The 11,971-nt window shown below is 44.2% G+C and overlaps 2 protein-coding genes across 2 annotated transcripts; one reads left to right on the top strand and one right to left on the bottom strand.

The window, feature by feature from the left end:
• Positions 1-70: 70 nt before the first annotated feature.
• LOC120298726 (interferon-inducible GTPase 5-like) lies at positions 71-6,184 on the bottom strand. The gene is made up of 3 exons (XM_039322715.1): positions 5,880-6,184; positions 5,102-5,276; positions 71-2,576 (listed from the first exon to the last, which is right to left on the bottom strand). Exon 3 carries the CDS (start codon positions 2,566-2,568, stop codon positions 1,330-1,332), a length of 1,239 nt encoding a protein of 412 aa, XP_039178649.1. The 5' UTR covers positions 2,569-2,576; positions 5,102-5,276; positions 5,880-6,184; the 3' UTR covers positions 71-1,329.
• Positions 6,185-6,280: 96 nt separating this feature from the next.
• Positions 6,281-9,974, top strand: LOC120298728. Its single transcript, XM_039322719.1, has 2 exons — positions 6,281-6,389; positions 9,010-9,974. The coding sequence occupies exon 2, from the start codon at positions 9,014-9,016 to the stop codon at positions 9,803-9,805; it is 792 nt and encodes a 263-aa protein (XP_039178653.1). The 5' UTR covers positions 6,281-6,389; positions 9,010-9,013; the 3' UTR covers positions 9,806-9,974.
• Positions 9,975-11,971: the final 1,997 nt, after the last annotated feature.

The raw sequence follows: 11,971 nt of genomic DNA, 5'->3' as shown, positions 1-11,971 counted from the left end.
AGAGAGAGAGAGAGAGAAGCAGGGAAGCGCAATTGCCTCTCTCTGTCTCTGTCTCTCTGCAAAGGCAGAGGAGGCTGGGAGCCGCAGGGGAAGGCTCAAAGAGTTGCATGCGGCTCCGGAGTCGCAGGTTGCCGACCTGTGCCCTAGGGATTGGGCGGCATATAAATTTTATTAATAAATAAATAAATAAGAAGAATAATTTGCCTAATGTATTTCCAAAGTAGGATAATTTGAGCCTGGTCAATTTAGCCTTGAGTAAGAACTCTGGATTGATTTGTTCAATGATCTCACTGTCACAAGGAATGCTGCAGCTTGCACAATTCTGATCTTTGTAGGTATAGACACAAATAACTTCCAGCAGCTTCATGGCTGCTCTACTGGGCAGTCATCTATGGCCTGTTTCTTGACTGTGGCTTTATAGTTGAACATCTGAGAGAAGCATTAAAATTCATGATGATCTTGAAACAATTCTTTCAACCTGGGGGCCATCCGGATTTTAGGAAATCTAAAATATTATTGGTACCAATCTGCAATTTGATAAATTATTCAGCTTCAATTAAAACCAACTGGGACAATAAGAAAGTCTAATTTTACAATTTAAAAAACAGATCATTGCAAGAAGGCCTTTGGTGGATAAAAATGAAGATGTTACCCATTCATTCAATTGTATCCAACCCTTGGCGATTCTATGGGCCAGGTCTCTCCACATCTGATCTAGCACTATTTTGAGTTTGTCTATGCCAGGGGTAGGCAACCTTGGCTCTTTTATGACTCGTGGACTTCAACTCCCAGAATTCCTGAGCCAGCATGGCTCAGCATGGAAACCTCTCTGTTTCCCCTCAGCATGGCTGGCTCAGGAATTCTGGGAGTTGAAGTCCACGAGTCATAAAAGCCAAGGTTGCCTATCCCTGGTCTACACTCTGACTCGTGTCAGCTTTGATGGTTTGGTCAGTTAAAGAATGTGTCAAATATAGGAAATCCTAAATACAGGACAATTTGTTCTTTCCAAGTTCAAACCAACTTCATCCTTATTTGTCTTTTCCCTCAAAGAACAAGCCTAGTTTTGCAATGATGGCATAATTATATCCTGGAATCCGTCATGCTCACTCTTTATATCTTGCGATAAATGGAAATAAAGTAACCCACCCCTCGGCTATCATAAAAAATTAAATTATTGCAAAAGGCGAAGTTTTGTGCATGTCTCTTTTCCCCTCTTCTAGTTGGTGAATTTAGTTACGGGCTGGTGAAAATACGAAATATTTGATTCAGTACAATTAACACAATTATTGAGCGCTCATTCCCAATCAGCTCCTCAATGTCTGAATTCCTTCAGACCTCAGACTCAAAAGCCTTGATGAAAACATCGTGAGCATCGTTGGCCACCTCGTCCAGGCAGCTCTTGAGCACGTAGTAGGTTGTAGCAAAGGAGATCCCTCCAGCTGCCACGCAACCAAGTATGGGTATTGCCCTGATGAAGAACTCCATATACTTTAGTGCCCCACTGCCAGCTTTGGTGAGCAGCTTTAGAACTACGTCTTTGGAGATCTCTTTAGCTAATGGCGACCTTATTACCTCTTTGATCTCCTCCACAGGCTTGTTGACCTTCTTAGCCAACCTGGTAAGAGATTCCTCATCCAGGCCAAAACTGCTGAGGTATTCTGAGAGGCATTTCATCAGGATGGTTACATCACAGGCTATCCCGAGGCCTGGAATAGGCACAGCACCCACTCCACCGGAGATAAAAGCCACCTTCCAGATCTCTTTCTCTAAAGCCATCTTCCTTTTCTGCAGGATGTTTAAAGAGATGTTTGGCAAGGCCAGGAGAAAAGCCTGTCTCTTATGGCTTGGCAGTTCCTCCTCCAAGGTTTCCTCCAGCTTCCCGAAGTCGTATTTATTTAACTCCCAGTTGGCGAGAAGGAACACTTTGGAATTGGGCATTTCCATGCCCGATAAATGTGCCCGGCAATTTTCTCGTATCTGTCCCAGTATAGCCTCCTCATTGTAAGTTTGTGGCCGGCGTTTTCTGCTGGCCTCCAAATCTGCATCCACTTTGGAGCGCACAAAATAGAAATGCTTCCCCTGGCGATGGATTTCCTGTGCCAGCTGGACATGGTTGACCTTGAAGCGTTCTGAGGCAATGAGGATGAAGAAGTCGTAGCGGGAGAAGTGAACCTGCTCCAGGTAAGAGCTGGCGCAGAACGTTGGCATTCCAATTCCAGGCAGATCCCACAGAGTGACATTGCGGTACTTGGGGTGTGGGTAAGGTGTGGGCTTCTCGGTGGTCTCCACTACCCCAGTGGGGGCAGAACCAGCTTCCTCGTCTCCTAACCCTCGGATGGCATTGACAAAGGAGGACTTCCCTGAACCAGATTCTCCAGTTACTGCTATGTTCAAGCGGGTGTTCTCCAGGGCCTGGAGATTTTCCATCACCTTGGAAACGGCTCTGTCCATTCTCCCTTCTTCAAGAGCATCCTTAATCTCTTCAATCTCTTCACTGGTGATGACATGATAGTCTTTGATAAAATCATCATCCTCATTTGGTGGTATGAATTGATCCTGCCTTGCCATAACAAAGTCTAGGAAAAAAGGAGAGGAAAGAAGGACAATGCAGACGGTCCTCAACATACGGCCACAACATTGCTGTTGCTAAGCAAGACACCTAAGTGAGTTTTGCTCCATTTTACGACCTTCCTTGCCACACAGTTGTTCAGTGAATCAATGCAGTTAAGTTAGTAACCCGGTTGGTAAGTGAATCTGGCTTCCCCATTGACTTTGCTTGTCCGAAGGTCGCAAAAGGGGATCACGTGACTCCGGGATGCGGCAACCGTCATAAATATGAACCGGTTGCCGAGCCTCTGAATTTTGATCACATGATCGTGGGGATACTGCAAAGATTGTTACTGTGAAAAAAGGTCACGAGTCACTTTTTTCAGTCCCGTTGCAACTTTGAACGGTCACTAAATGAACTGTTAGTGGTCCTTGAACTGTCAAGGACTACTTGTGCACCATTCTGTTATTTAACAGAAATGATTTTATTTAGCCACTCAGTAATGTTCCTTTGACTGAGTTCACATATCATGCTAAGTCTTACATTGTTTGATTTAGTTCAGTGGTGGTGAACCTATGGCATGGGGGCCAGAGGCGGCACTCAGAGCCCTCTCTGTGGGCACGTGCGCTGTTGCCCCAGTCATAGGCCTTCAGCTGGGTTTTATAAAACCTTTTCGCTTTAGGCCTCTGCCGCCATGTGCAAAAAAAAAAGTTTCAATAAATCAGTCAATTTCAACTTCTCGCGGGAAAAAAAGTTCTTGCAAAGTTGGAATTGATTGATTGAAGTTTTTAGTCCCACCCAGTTTGCTGTTACCACCGCAGCCATGCCCACCCAATGGGCCACACCCAGCCAATGGGCAACACCCACCAAATGGGCCACACCCATCCAATGGGCCACACCCATCTGGCACCTGATGATGCATAAGCGGTTTTGGGTTGCAGTTTGGGCACTCGGTCTCTAAAAGGTTCGCCATCACTGATTTAGTTATAACCGGGATGATGACTGGAATTTTGTTGAAACTTCTGTGGGCTCTTTCCACTGTATTCTGCTTCGTTTGCTATCTCATCAGCCATTTTGCACCAGGCTACGACATATAATGACTTGTTCCCATGTTTACCTTGCTTCCTCTCTTCCAGTTTGGATTCCAAAAAGTGACAAAATCATTCTCCTCCCCCAGCCCGCTTTTAATCTGTTTTCTTTGTCTCACTTTGAACATTCTCTCTCTCTCCCTCCCTCCCTCCCTCTCTCTCTCCCTCCCTCTTTCTCTCTCTCCCTCTCTCTCTCCCTCCCTCCCTTTCTCTCTCCCTCCCTCTCTCCCCCTCCCTCTCTCCCCCTCCCTCTCTCTCTCTCCCTCCCCCTCTCTCCCTCTCTCTCTCTCTCCCTCTCTCTCTCCCTCCCTCTCTCTCTCTCCCTCTCTCTCCCTCTCTCTCTCCCTCCCTCTCTCTCTCCCTCTCTCTCTCTCCTTCCCCCTCTCTCTCCCCCTCCCTCTTTCTTCCTCCCCCCTCTCTCTCTCAAACACACATCCCTCGCAGAGATGTGTAGGAAAACGGAGGCGGAATGAAGCATTAATCATGAGCTGCCGAACCAAAGGCAGAATAATAAAGGCTCCTTTCCTCCCCCCCGCCCCCAATTCTCGGACCCAAGGCAACTTATTTCTCTTTTAAGCTTGCAACAGTCCCCCCCCCTTGTCCCACATTTGCCTCCGCAACCCACAGGCAGATTTCTTTGGCCCCCTCCTTCTGCATCCCTCCCCCATTTTCTCCCTCTCCTCTAAACTGCTCCAGTCGCCCGGAATGGGAGCGATCCCCAGTCTTTTGGGCATCCTTTGGGCAAATAATAATAATAATAATAATAATCACACTGAAGTCAAGAAAAAGATTAGAGGTGAATACATCAAGAGAGTGAAGAAGATCTTAAACTCAATGGAGGAAATACCATAAAGGCAATCAACACCTGGGCAATCCCAGTCATTAGGTACACAGCTGGAATAGTGGACTGGACTCAAGCAGAACTAAAAGCAATGGATAAGAAGACCAGAAAAATAATGACAATGAATCACACCCTTCATCCACACAGTGACATTGACAGACTTTATCTACCAAGGCAAATAGGTGGATGTGGAATGCTACAAGTATATCAGATGGTTGAAGAAGAAAAAATGGCTTTGGAAGAATATCTGAAGAACAATGATGAAGATGCACTGAAATTAATATATCAGGAAGGCTTACTGACTACTGGAGAGACCAAACTGGCCTACAAGAAAGACCAAAAGTCTCAACCTCTTTTTTACATCGCGGTGACCAAAACTAAATGCAGTATTCCAAGTGCGGTCTTACCAAGGCCTTGTAAAGTGGTATTAATATTTTACATTTGGACAGGGTTCTAGTGTATTCATAACTTTACATGGTCAAGAAGGCCTGGAAGCCTCTGTCCAAAAAAGGCAACATAAGTTTGGCCAAGATCGGGGGCGACCTCCGGCGGCGGCGGCCCCACCATCGGAGGCTGCTGGCATGCGCTCTCCCCGCCGCACGTTACCGCTGGCGCTGACTTTACCTGGCGCCGGAGAGTTCGCAAGCCGAAGCGCTTTCTCGTCACCACAACTTCGGAGCCGCCTTTCCTGCTTCTCGCCTCTGCACGCTCGGCTGAATTCGCCCAGAAGTTTTATGCGGTGGCGCTGCTGCCCCCTCCTGGAAGGAACACGTTCGCGGGAGCCCGAAGCGCTCCCCTGCTGAAAAGCGGAAAGCTCCCCTGAATTTTGTGCGATTGGCACAAATCTGGGATGGAGAGAGAGAGAGAGAGAGAGAGAGAGAGAAAGAGAAAGTGAGCGAGCGAGAGGAGGGGAAGAGAGGACAAAGAAGAAAGAGGAAAAACAGAGAGAAAGAGAAGAGAGAGAGAAAGAGAGAGAGAACAAAGGGGGAAGAGAGAGAGAGACAAAGAGAGAGGAAAAGAAGAGAGGAAAAGTAGAGAGAGAGAGAGAGAGAGAAAGAGAGAGAAAGAGAGAGAAAAGGGAAAGAGCGAGACAAAGAGAAAGGCAGGACAAAGAAGAGAAAGGAAAAAACAACGAGAGAGAGAGAAAAGAGAGAGAGAAAAAGAGAACGAGAGAAAGAGAGAAAAGAGAGAGACAGAGAGGACAAAGAAGAGAGGAAAAACAGAGAGCGAGAGAAATAGAAGAGAGAGAGAGAAGGGAAAGAGAGAGACAGAGAGAGACAAAGAAGAGAAAGGAAAAACAGAGCGAGAGAGAAAAAAAGAGAGCGAGAGAGAGAAGAGAGAGAGAGAGCGAGAGAAAGAGAGAAAAGAGAGAGAGAAAGAAAAAGAGAAAATATTGGACTACCTTATTCGCCAAGTTACCAATGCTGGGTTTTTAAAATTCAGATCTGAGTTTTTCGATCCCTGTCTGGGTTTCTAGGGGTCCCTCCTCCCCTCAAAATGCAATGAAATCTAAGCGTTTCTACACAATGCATTATATTAAATGGACAAAAATAATGTGGTTTAAAACCGATAGCGTGTGTGGTTTCCCCCCCTTCTTATCTGGGTTCCCCCCCCAGTAGAATCTGACAAGAATTGGAGCGCGAATCCTTGCGTTTTTTTAGGAGATCCCTTTGGAACCGCCGCTTCGTTTCTCAATCAGGCATTGGGCGATGCGAAACATCCCCATCCCGGGGGAGTGGGGGGGACTCTGGGTTGCTGGATGGCGCTCAGCCAGGCGACACAGGTTGCTTCTCTATAAAGGAGGAGGGGAGGAGGGAAGGAGGAAGGGCAGTTGAGGTGGTGCGTTTGCAAGGAGATTGAAACCGCAGTAGGAAACTACTACGGAGGCGACGATTTGGGGCTACGTCTGCAGGTGAGATCGAGACCGTTGACCCGGTTGTTTTTGAAAGGGGGGGGGGATAAGGGTCTTTTTCTCTGGGAGGTTTTTCCAGGTTGCCTTTATCTGTGCGCTTTGTAATGACATTGATGCTGGCGACTATTAATATATAATCTAGCTATTAACTATTAATATATAGTCTAGCTATAGTCTAGTGCAGGGGTAGGCAACCTTGGCTCTTTTATGACTCGTGGACTTCAATTCCCAGAATTCCTGAGCCAGCCATGCTGGCTTAGGAATTCTGGGAGTTGAAGTCTACGTGTCATAAAAGAGCCAAGGTTGCCTACCCTTGGTCTAGTGCAGTGTTTCTCAACCTTGACAATTTTAAGGCATGTGGACTTCAACTCCCAGCAATGCTGGCTGTGGAATTCTGGGAGTTGAAGTCCATATGCCTTAAAATTGTCAAGGTTGAGAAACACTGGTCTAGTGAAAAGAAGGACTAGGGGTGACACTATAGCAGTGTTCCAATATCTGAGAGGCTGACTCAAAGAAGGGGGGGTGGTGCCAGAAGACAGGACAAGAAACATTGGAGGGAAACTAATGAAGGAGAGAAGCAACCTGGAACTAAGAAGAAACAGTGAGAACAATTAACCAGTGGAACGACCTGCCTCCAGAAGCTGTGGGTGCTCCAACCCTGGAAGTTTTCAAGAAGAGACTGGGCAGCTATTTGTCTGAAATGATGTAGGGTCTCCTGTCCGAGCAGGGGGTTGGACTAGAAGACCTCCAAGGTCCCTTCCAAGTCCGTTATTCTATGCTCTAATTCCTTGATGCCGGAGTTAGCTGGTATTGGCCAGAGAGGTGTAATGCAGATGGCTTAGCAGCACCAAATTCAGAGGCAGCTCAGAAGAAAACTTTTAATCTCGTTCCATATTTGATCATGTGCACAGAAAGAGATGCTTGCAGTCTGCATCCTTGATGGAGCAGGATGTCAGCCCAGAAGGGGGACTTGCCATGTCTCTTGCAATACAGAATGGAAGAGTGGATGATGAGTATAGCCTAGGGCAGTGATGGCAAACCTTTTACAGACCGAGTACCCAAACTGCAACCCAAAACCCACTTATTTATCGGAAAGTGCCAGCATGCCAATTTAATCTGAATACTGAGTTTTTAGTTTAGAAAAAAACAACTCATACATTAACATCTTTTGTCTTAAAAGAAAAACACAATAACAAAGCTTTCAATGATACAAACAACTTTTTACGGAAAGGTAAAAGTTTGCATTTGGTTTGCTTTTGAACAATTAATGTGATTTTTGCTGTTGTATGCATGCTGATAATTTGTCTAACCTTGGCTCATACTTTGTAAGTTTGAAAGCAACACATGCAGCACCCAGGTCATCTGTTAGTCTGTTTCTGGTGTCAGATTTGATATAATTCAAAGCTGAAAATAGTGCGCTCGCCCCGGAAGCTTGTTTTGGCTAGGAAGGGGCTTGAGAAATGGCTTTTTCCTGCAAAAACTTAGCCAAAGAGCAAGGTGCGTGTGCCCACAGAGAGGGCTCTGAGTGCCCCCTCTGGCACGCGTGCTATAGGTTCGCCACCACTGGCCTAGGAATCCACATATTTTGTCTCAGCTTGGTCCTCATTCAAGTTATAGATTATCCTCAACTTACATCATTTATTTAGTAACAGTTTAAAGTTAGAACAGCACTGAAAAAAGTGACTTACGACTGGTCCTCACATTTATGACCATTGCAGCATCCCCCCCCATGGTCACGTTATTAAAATCTGGGTGTTTGGCAAGTGGCATGTAGCATCCTGGGATCATCTGAGCACTGTTTGTGATGTTCCCAGCTGGCTTCCAACAAACAAAGTCAGTAGGAGAGGATGGATTTGCTTAACAACTACATAATTTACTTAAGAACAGCAGTGACTGACTTACTAATTAAAAATTGTAAAATTGAGTGCAACTCATTTAACAACTGCTTTGCTTAGCAACAAGAAATTCTGCTTTCTTGCAGAATTTTTCTCACAATGTTTCTTACAATTGTGGTTACAAGTCAAAGACTACCTACAGGGATGGCACACTACAGCTAGGAACAAAGCTGTAATAAATTGATGCTTTGTTTATCACCATTCCTATTTTATCTGAACACCGTTTTTTGCAAAATGAATCACAGCCTAATTATCCTGCAGGATAAGGAGAATTTATAGAGTGTCCCAGTTCATTCAGGGTTGTTTCAATTATAGGGCAGCTACATGTAAGTAATTAGACAGGTACTGATTCAACTGAGATTGAACAATTCATCATTATGGCCCCAAGTTTAGGAATGCTAACCAGCAGAGAATTGATTTCAATAAAATTTAAACACTTATTTATTTATTTAAAGTAATGCATCTAGTAAGACTCTGGTCTAGAGGGAGATTATATATTTTTTAAAAAAATGCAAGGGGTTTTTTAGCTAATTAAAATTAAACTTCTGGATAACACTTATAAAATATTTATATTTCTAAACATTTGCATTAATTAATTTTGTGTTTTTAGAAAACAATACCCCCCATTTTTATTTTTATTTTTTACATGTCTTTCTTTTTGTTTTTAAAAAGCCCATTTTGATCAAATTGCCTTTCCAATGCTGATGGTATTTAACTCCTTTTAGGAACATGGCTGAAGATGAAAATGAATACCAGTGGGAATCTACCCCAGATTCTTCAAGTCGGGTCAATACATTCAGATTACTCGTTATCCTCCTGATTGCATTGGTATTGTGGCTAACCGTGGCCAAGCTGAAGGATTCTTCCATTGATGCAGAGAAAGCCATTGCCATGGTAATGGAGACTCTGATGCCTTCCTGGAAGCCCCTGACTGAATGGAATCTCGAGAAGCATCTCATTCAGTTGGCCAAAGACCGTCCACTGCTTCAAGCATGTTTTACCGTAGCCATCAATGGATTTAGAAAGGAACCCGTGATAGTGCAGCAAAATGCCCGATTACTAATCCAATGTGAGGGGCTAACCATGGAATTCCGCGCGGGCAAAGGCCATTGCGAGATTTCAGTGCTTGCCTTGAATGAGAAAATCCAATATATTGTCAAGGAAATGACTGCCGAAACTTATCACGCCAGGATGCTCGTCCGCGAAGAACCGTGGAGCACCAATGATCTGCTAAGAGTGAAGCGTACGTTGGAAACCTGGAGAATCCTTTCGGAGACTTTCAGGAAATGCTTGCAGTTGACCCTGGAAATGTTCCCCAGGGAGCCGTGGTGCATCCAGAACAACGCTTACGTGTTAGTGGACTGTGGTGGGCACATGGTCAAGTTCGTGTCAGGCAACAAAGAGAACTATGTCTATGTTTACAGCGACACTGAAGGCGTCCACTACAAGGTCATCCCTTATGGTACATGGAACCAAATTGTATGGTTCTTCCATAGGGCACAAAACCCCTTGAGTGAGTAATCACTTGCAATTAGGGTCCAATCAGTGCTTAGAAAGAGTGCCCACAGTCCTTGACTTATGACCACAATTGAACCCAGAATTTCCATCGCTAAGCAGGACAGTTGTTAAGTGATTTTTGCTCCATTTTATGCCTTCCTTGCCACAATTGTTACATCAATCAATGCAGTTGTTAAGTTAGTAACCCGGTTGTTAAGTGAATTTGGCTTCCCCATTGATTTTGCTTGTCGGAAGGTCGCAAAAGGGGATCCCGTGATCCCGGGACACTGCAACGGTCGTAAGTACATGCCAGTTGCCAAGGGTCCAGATTTTGATCCCGTGACTATCGGGATGCTGCGATGATCATTGAGTGTGAAAAGCAGTCAAAAGGCACATTTCCAGTGCCCTTATCACTTCAGACGGTCATTAAACAATGGTTGTAAGTTGGGGACTACCTGTACACATCTCATTGTCCCAAAAGGAAGCACTGAGCAGGCAGGATAGTACCAATCAAGCAAGCCAAATAAGAATTTTGAACTTGTGTTTTGAATCTCTGTAGCCATGGGTTTTCCAACCGGGCAACTTTAAGACTTATGGACTTCAACTCCCAGAATTCCTCAGCCAGCCAGTCTGCATGTCTTAAAGTTGCCAAGTTGGAAGACCCCTGTCTGAAGCGGATATGCTGAACTTATTTTGAAAAATGGCAACCATGTGGATTTATCCCGTCCTCTTGCCACTCAATCTAATAGAAATTTCCTATTAAATGGTGGAAGCTTACGTGACGAATGTATGAAGATGCAACACTAATTAAACTTACACTATTCCAAACTTGTCAATTCAAGCTCCATTCCCCTTTCATTCCCTTTTCTTACAATAAACTACATTTCTGTTCAGGAGGTGACTGCCTCAAGTATTTCGTTCAGTTTCTATTCTCTTTAAACAATGACACGGCAGTTTCCATTCTCTTTAAACGATGACATGGTTTCTAAACAAACTTATCAGTTGAACCTTTTTGTGATCTAACAAACAGTTTTGTAATTCAACAAAGACCTGTTCCAGGAACCCTGACACTGTACCTGAAAGTCCTTGTATCAGTGGAATATACTGTATGTAGCAGGATTATTTGATAGATTGTGTTTACTGGCAACCATTTTGTGTACAGAATGATTTATGTTAAGTTATGAAAGCCATACTGTGCAAGTGTGGTAACGAAGCAAACAAAATGGTCAGGCTGTCCACAGCAATTATTCAACTCTTAGAAGAAATGCAGCTGTTAAAAATTATTAAAATGACGATTACAACTGGTGAAAATGACCCCTGTAGCATTAAATCAGAAGTCTTAGACAATATAAGACTTGAAAAATCAAGTGTACTCACTATTGAAAACTCTGCTTCAATATTGTTTAGGCAATACAGGGAGGGTTGGTTGACATAAGGACTTTATACTGCTACTACTACTACTACTACTACTACTACTACTACTACTGATCATCGCACAGTCAGCCAGATGTTCAGACTGGATTTGGCATTTTTGTCTACCTATCGAGTCCTTACCAAGGACTTGGGATAGGCAGATGTGGATGTTTGATGGTATTACAGATATCGTCGCAGGATGGAAGCAGTTCCTAGTAAGGCCACCTTTTGCAATTGACTAATGGCGAATTTGTCAATGCCAATGGTGTTCAAGTGGTGTTCCAGTTGTTTTGGGATTGCACCCAAGGCATCTATTACTATTAGTACTACCCTTGCTTGCTTTTGCCACAGTCTTTCTATTTCTATTTTTAGGTCTTTGTATTTTGTTATCTTCTCCAGTTCTTTCTCATCTATTCTGCTGTCTCCAGGCACTGCCACATCCACTATCCAGACTTTTTTGTCTTTCTTATCGACAGTTGTTAAGTCCGGGGTGTTATGTTGCAGTGCTTGTCTGTTTGAATTCTGAAGTCTCAGAGCAGTTTAACTTTACCATTTTCTATGACTTTCTCTATTTTATGATCCCACCAGTTCTTGCTTACAGGCAAATGATATTTCTTGTAGATCTTCCAATGCACCATTGTTGCTACTTTATCATGCCGCTGCTTGTAGTCAGTCTGTGCGATCTTCTTGCAACAGCTTACCAGGTGGTCCACTGTTTCTTCAGCTTCTTTGCATAGGCGGCACTTACTGTCTGTTGCTGTCTTCTCAATTTTGACT

The sequence above is a fragment of the Crotalus tigris genome, unplaced genomic scaffold (genome assembly GCF_016545835.1).
Source record: "Crotalus tigris isolate CLP2741 ecotype Arizona unplaced genomic scaffold, ASM1654583v1 scf7180000024119.3904262, whole genome shotgun sequence".
NCBI classification, from domain to species: domain Eukaryota; kingdom Metazoa; phylum Chordata; class Lepidosauria; order Squamata; family Viperidae; genus Crotalus; species Crotalus tigris.
Note: the sequence above shows the minus strand (reverse complement) of the source record. Positions and strands in the feature narration are given on the sequence as shown.

Coding starts and splice junctions, on each gene's coding strand:
- LOC120298726 (XM_039322715.1), bottom strand. CDS start 2,568: ATGGCAAGGCAGGATCAATTCATACCACCAAATGAGGATGATGATTTT.
- LOC120298728 (XM_039322719.1), top strand. CDS start 9,014: ATGGCTGAAGATGAAAATGAATACCAGTGGGAATCTACCCCAGATTCT.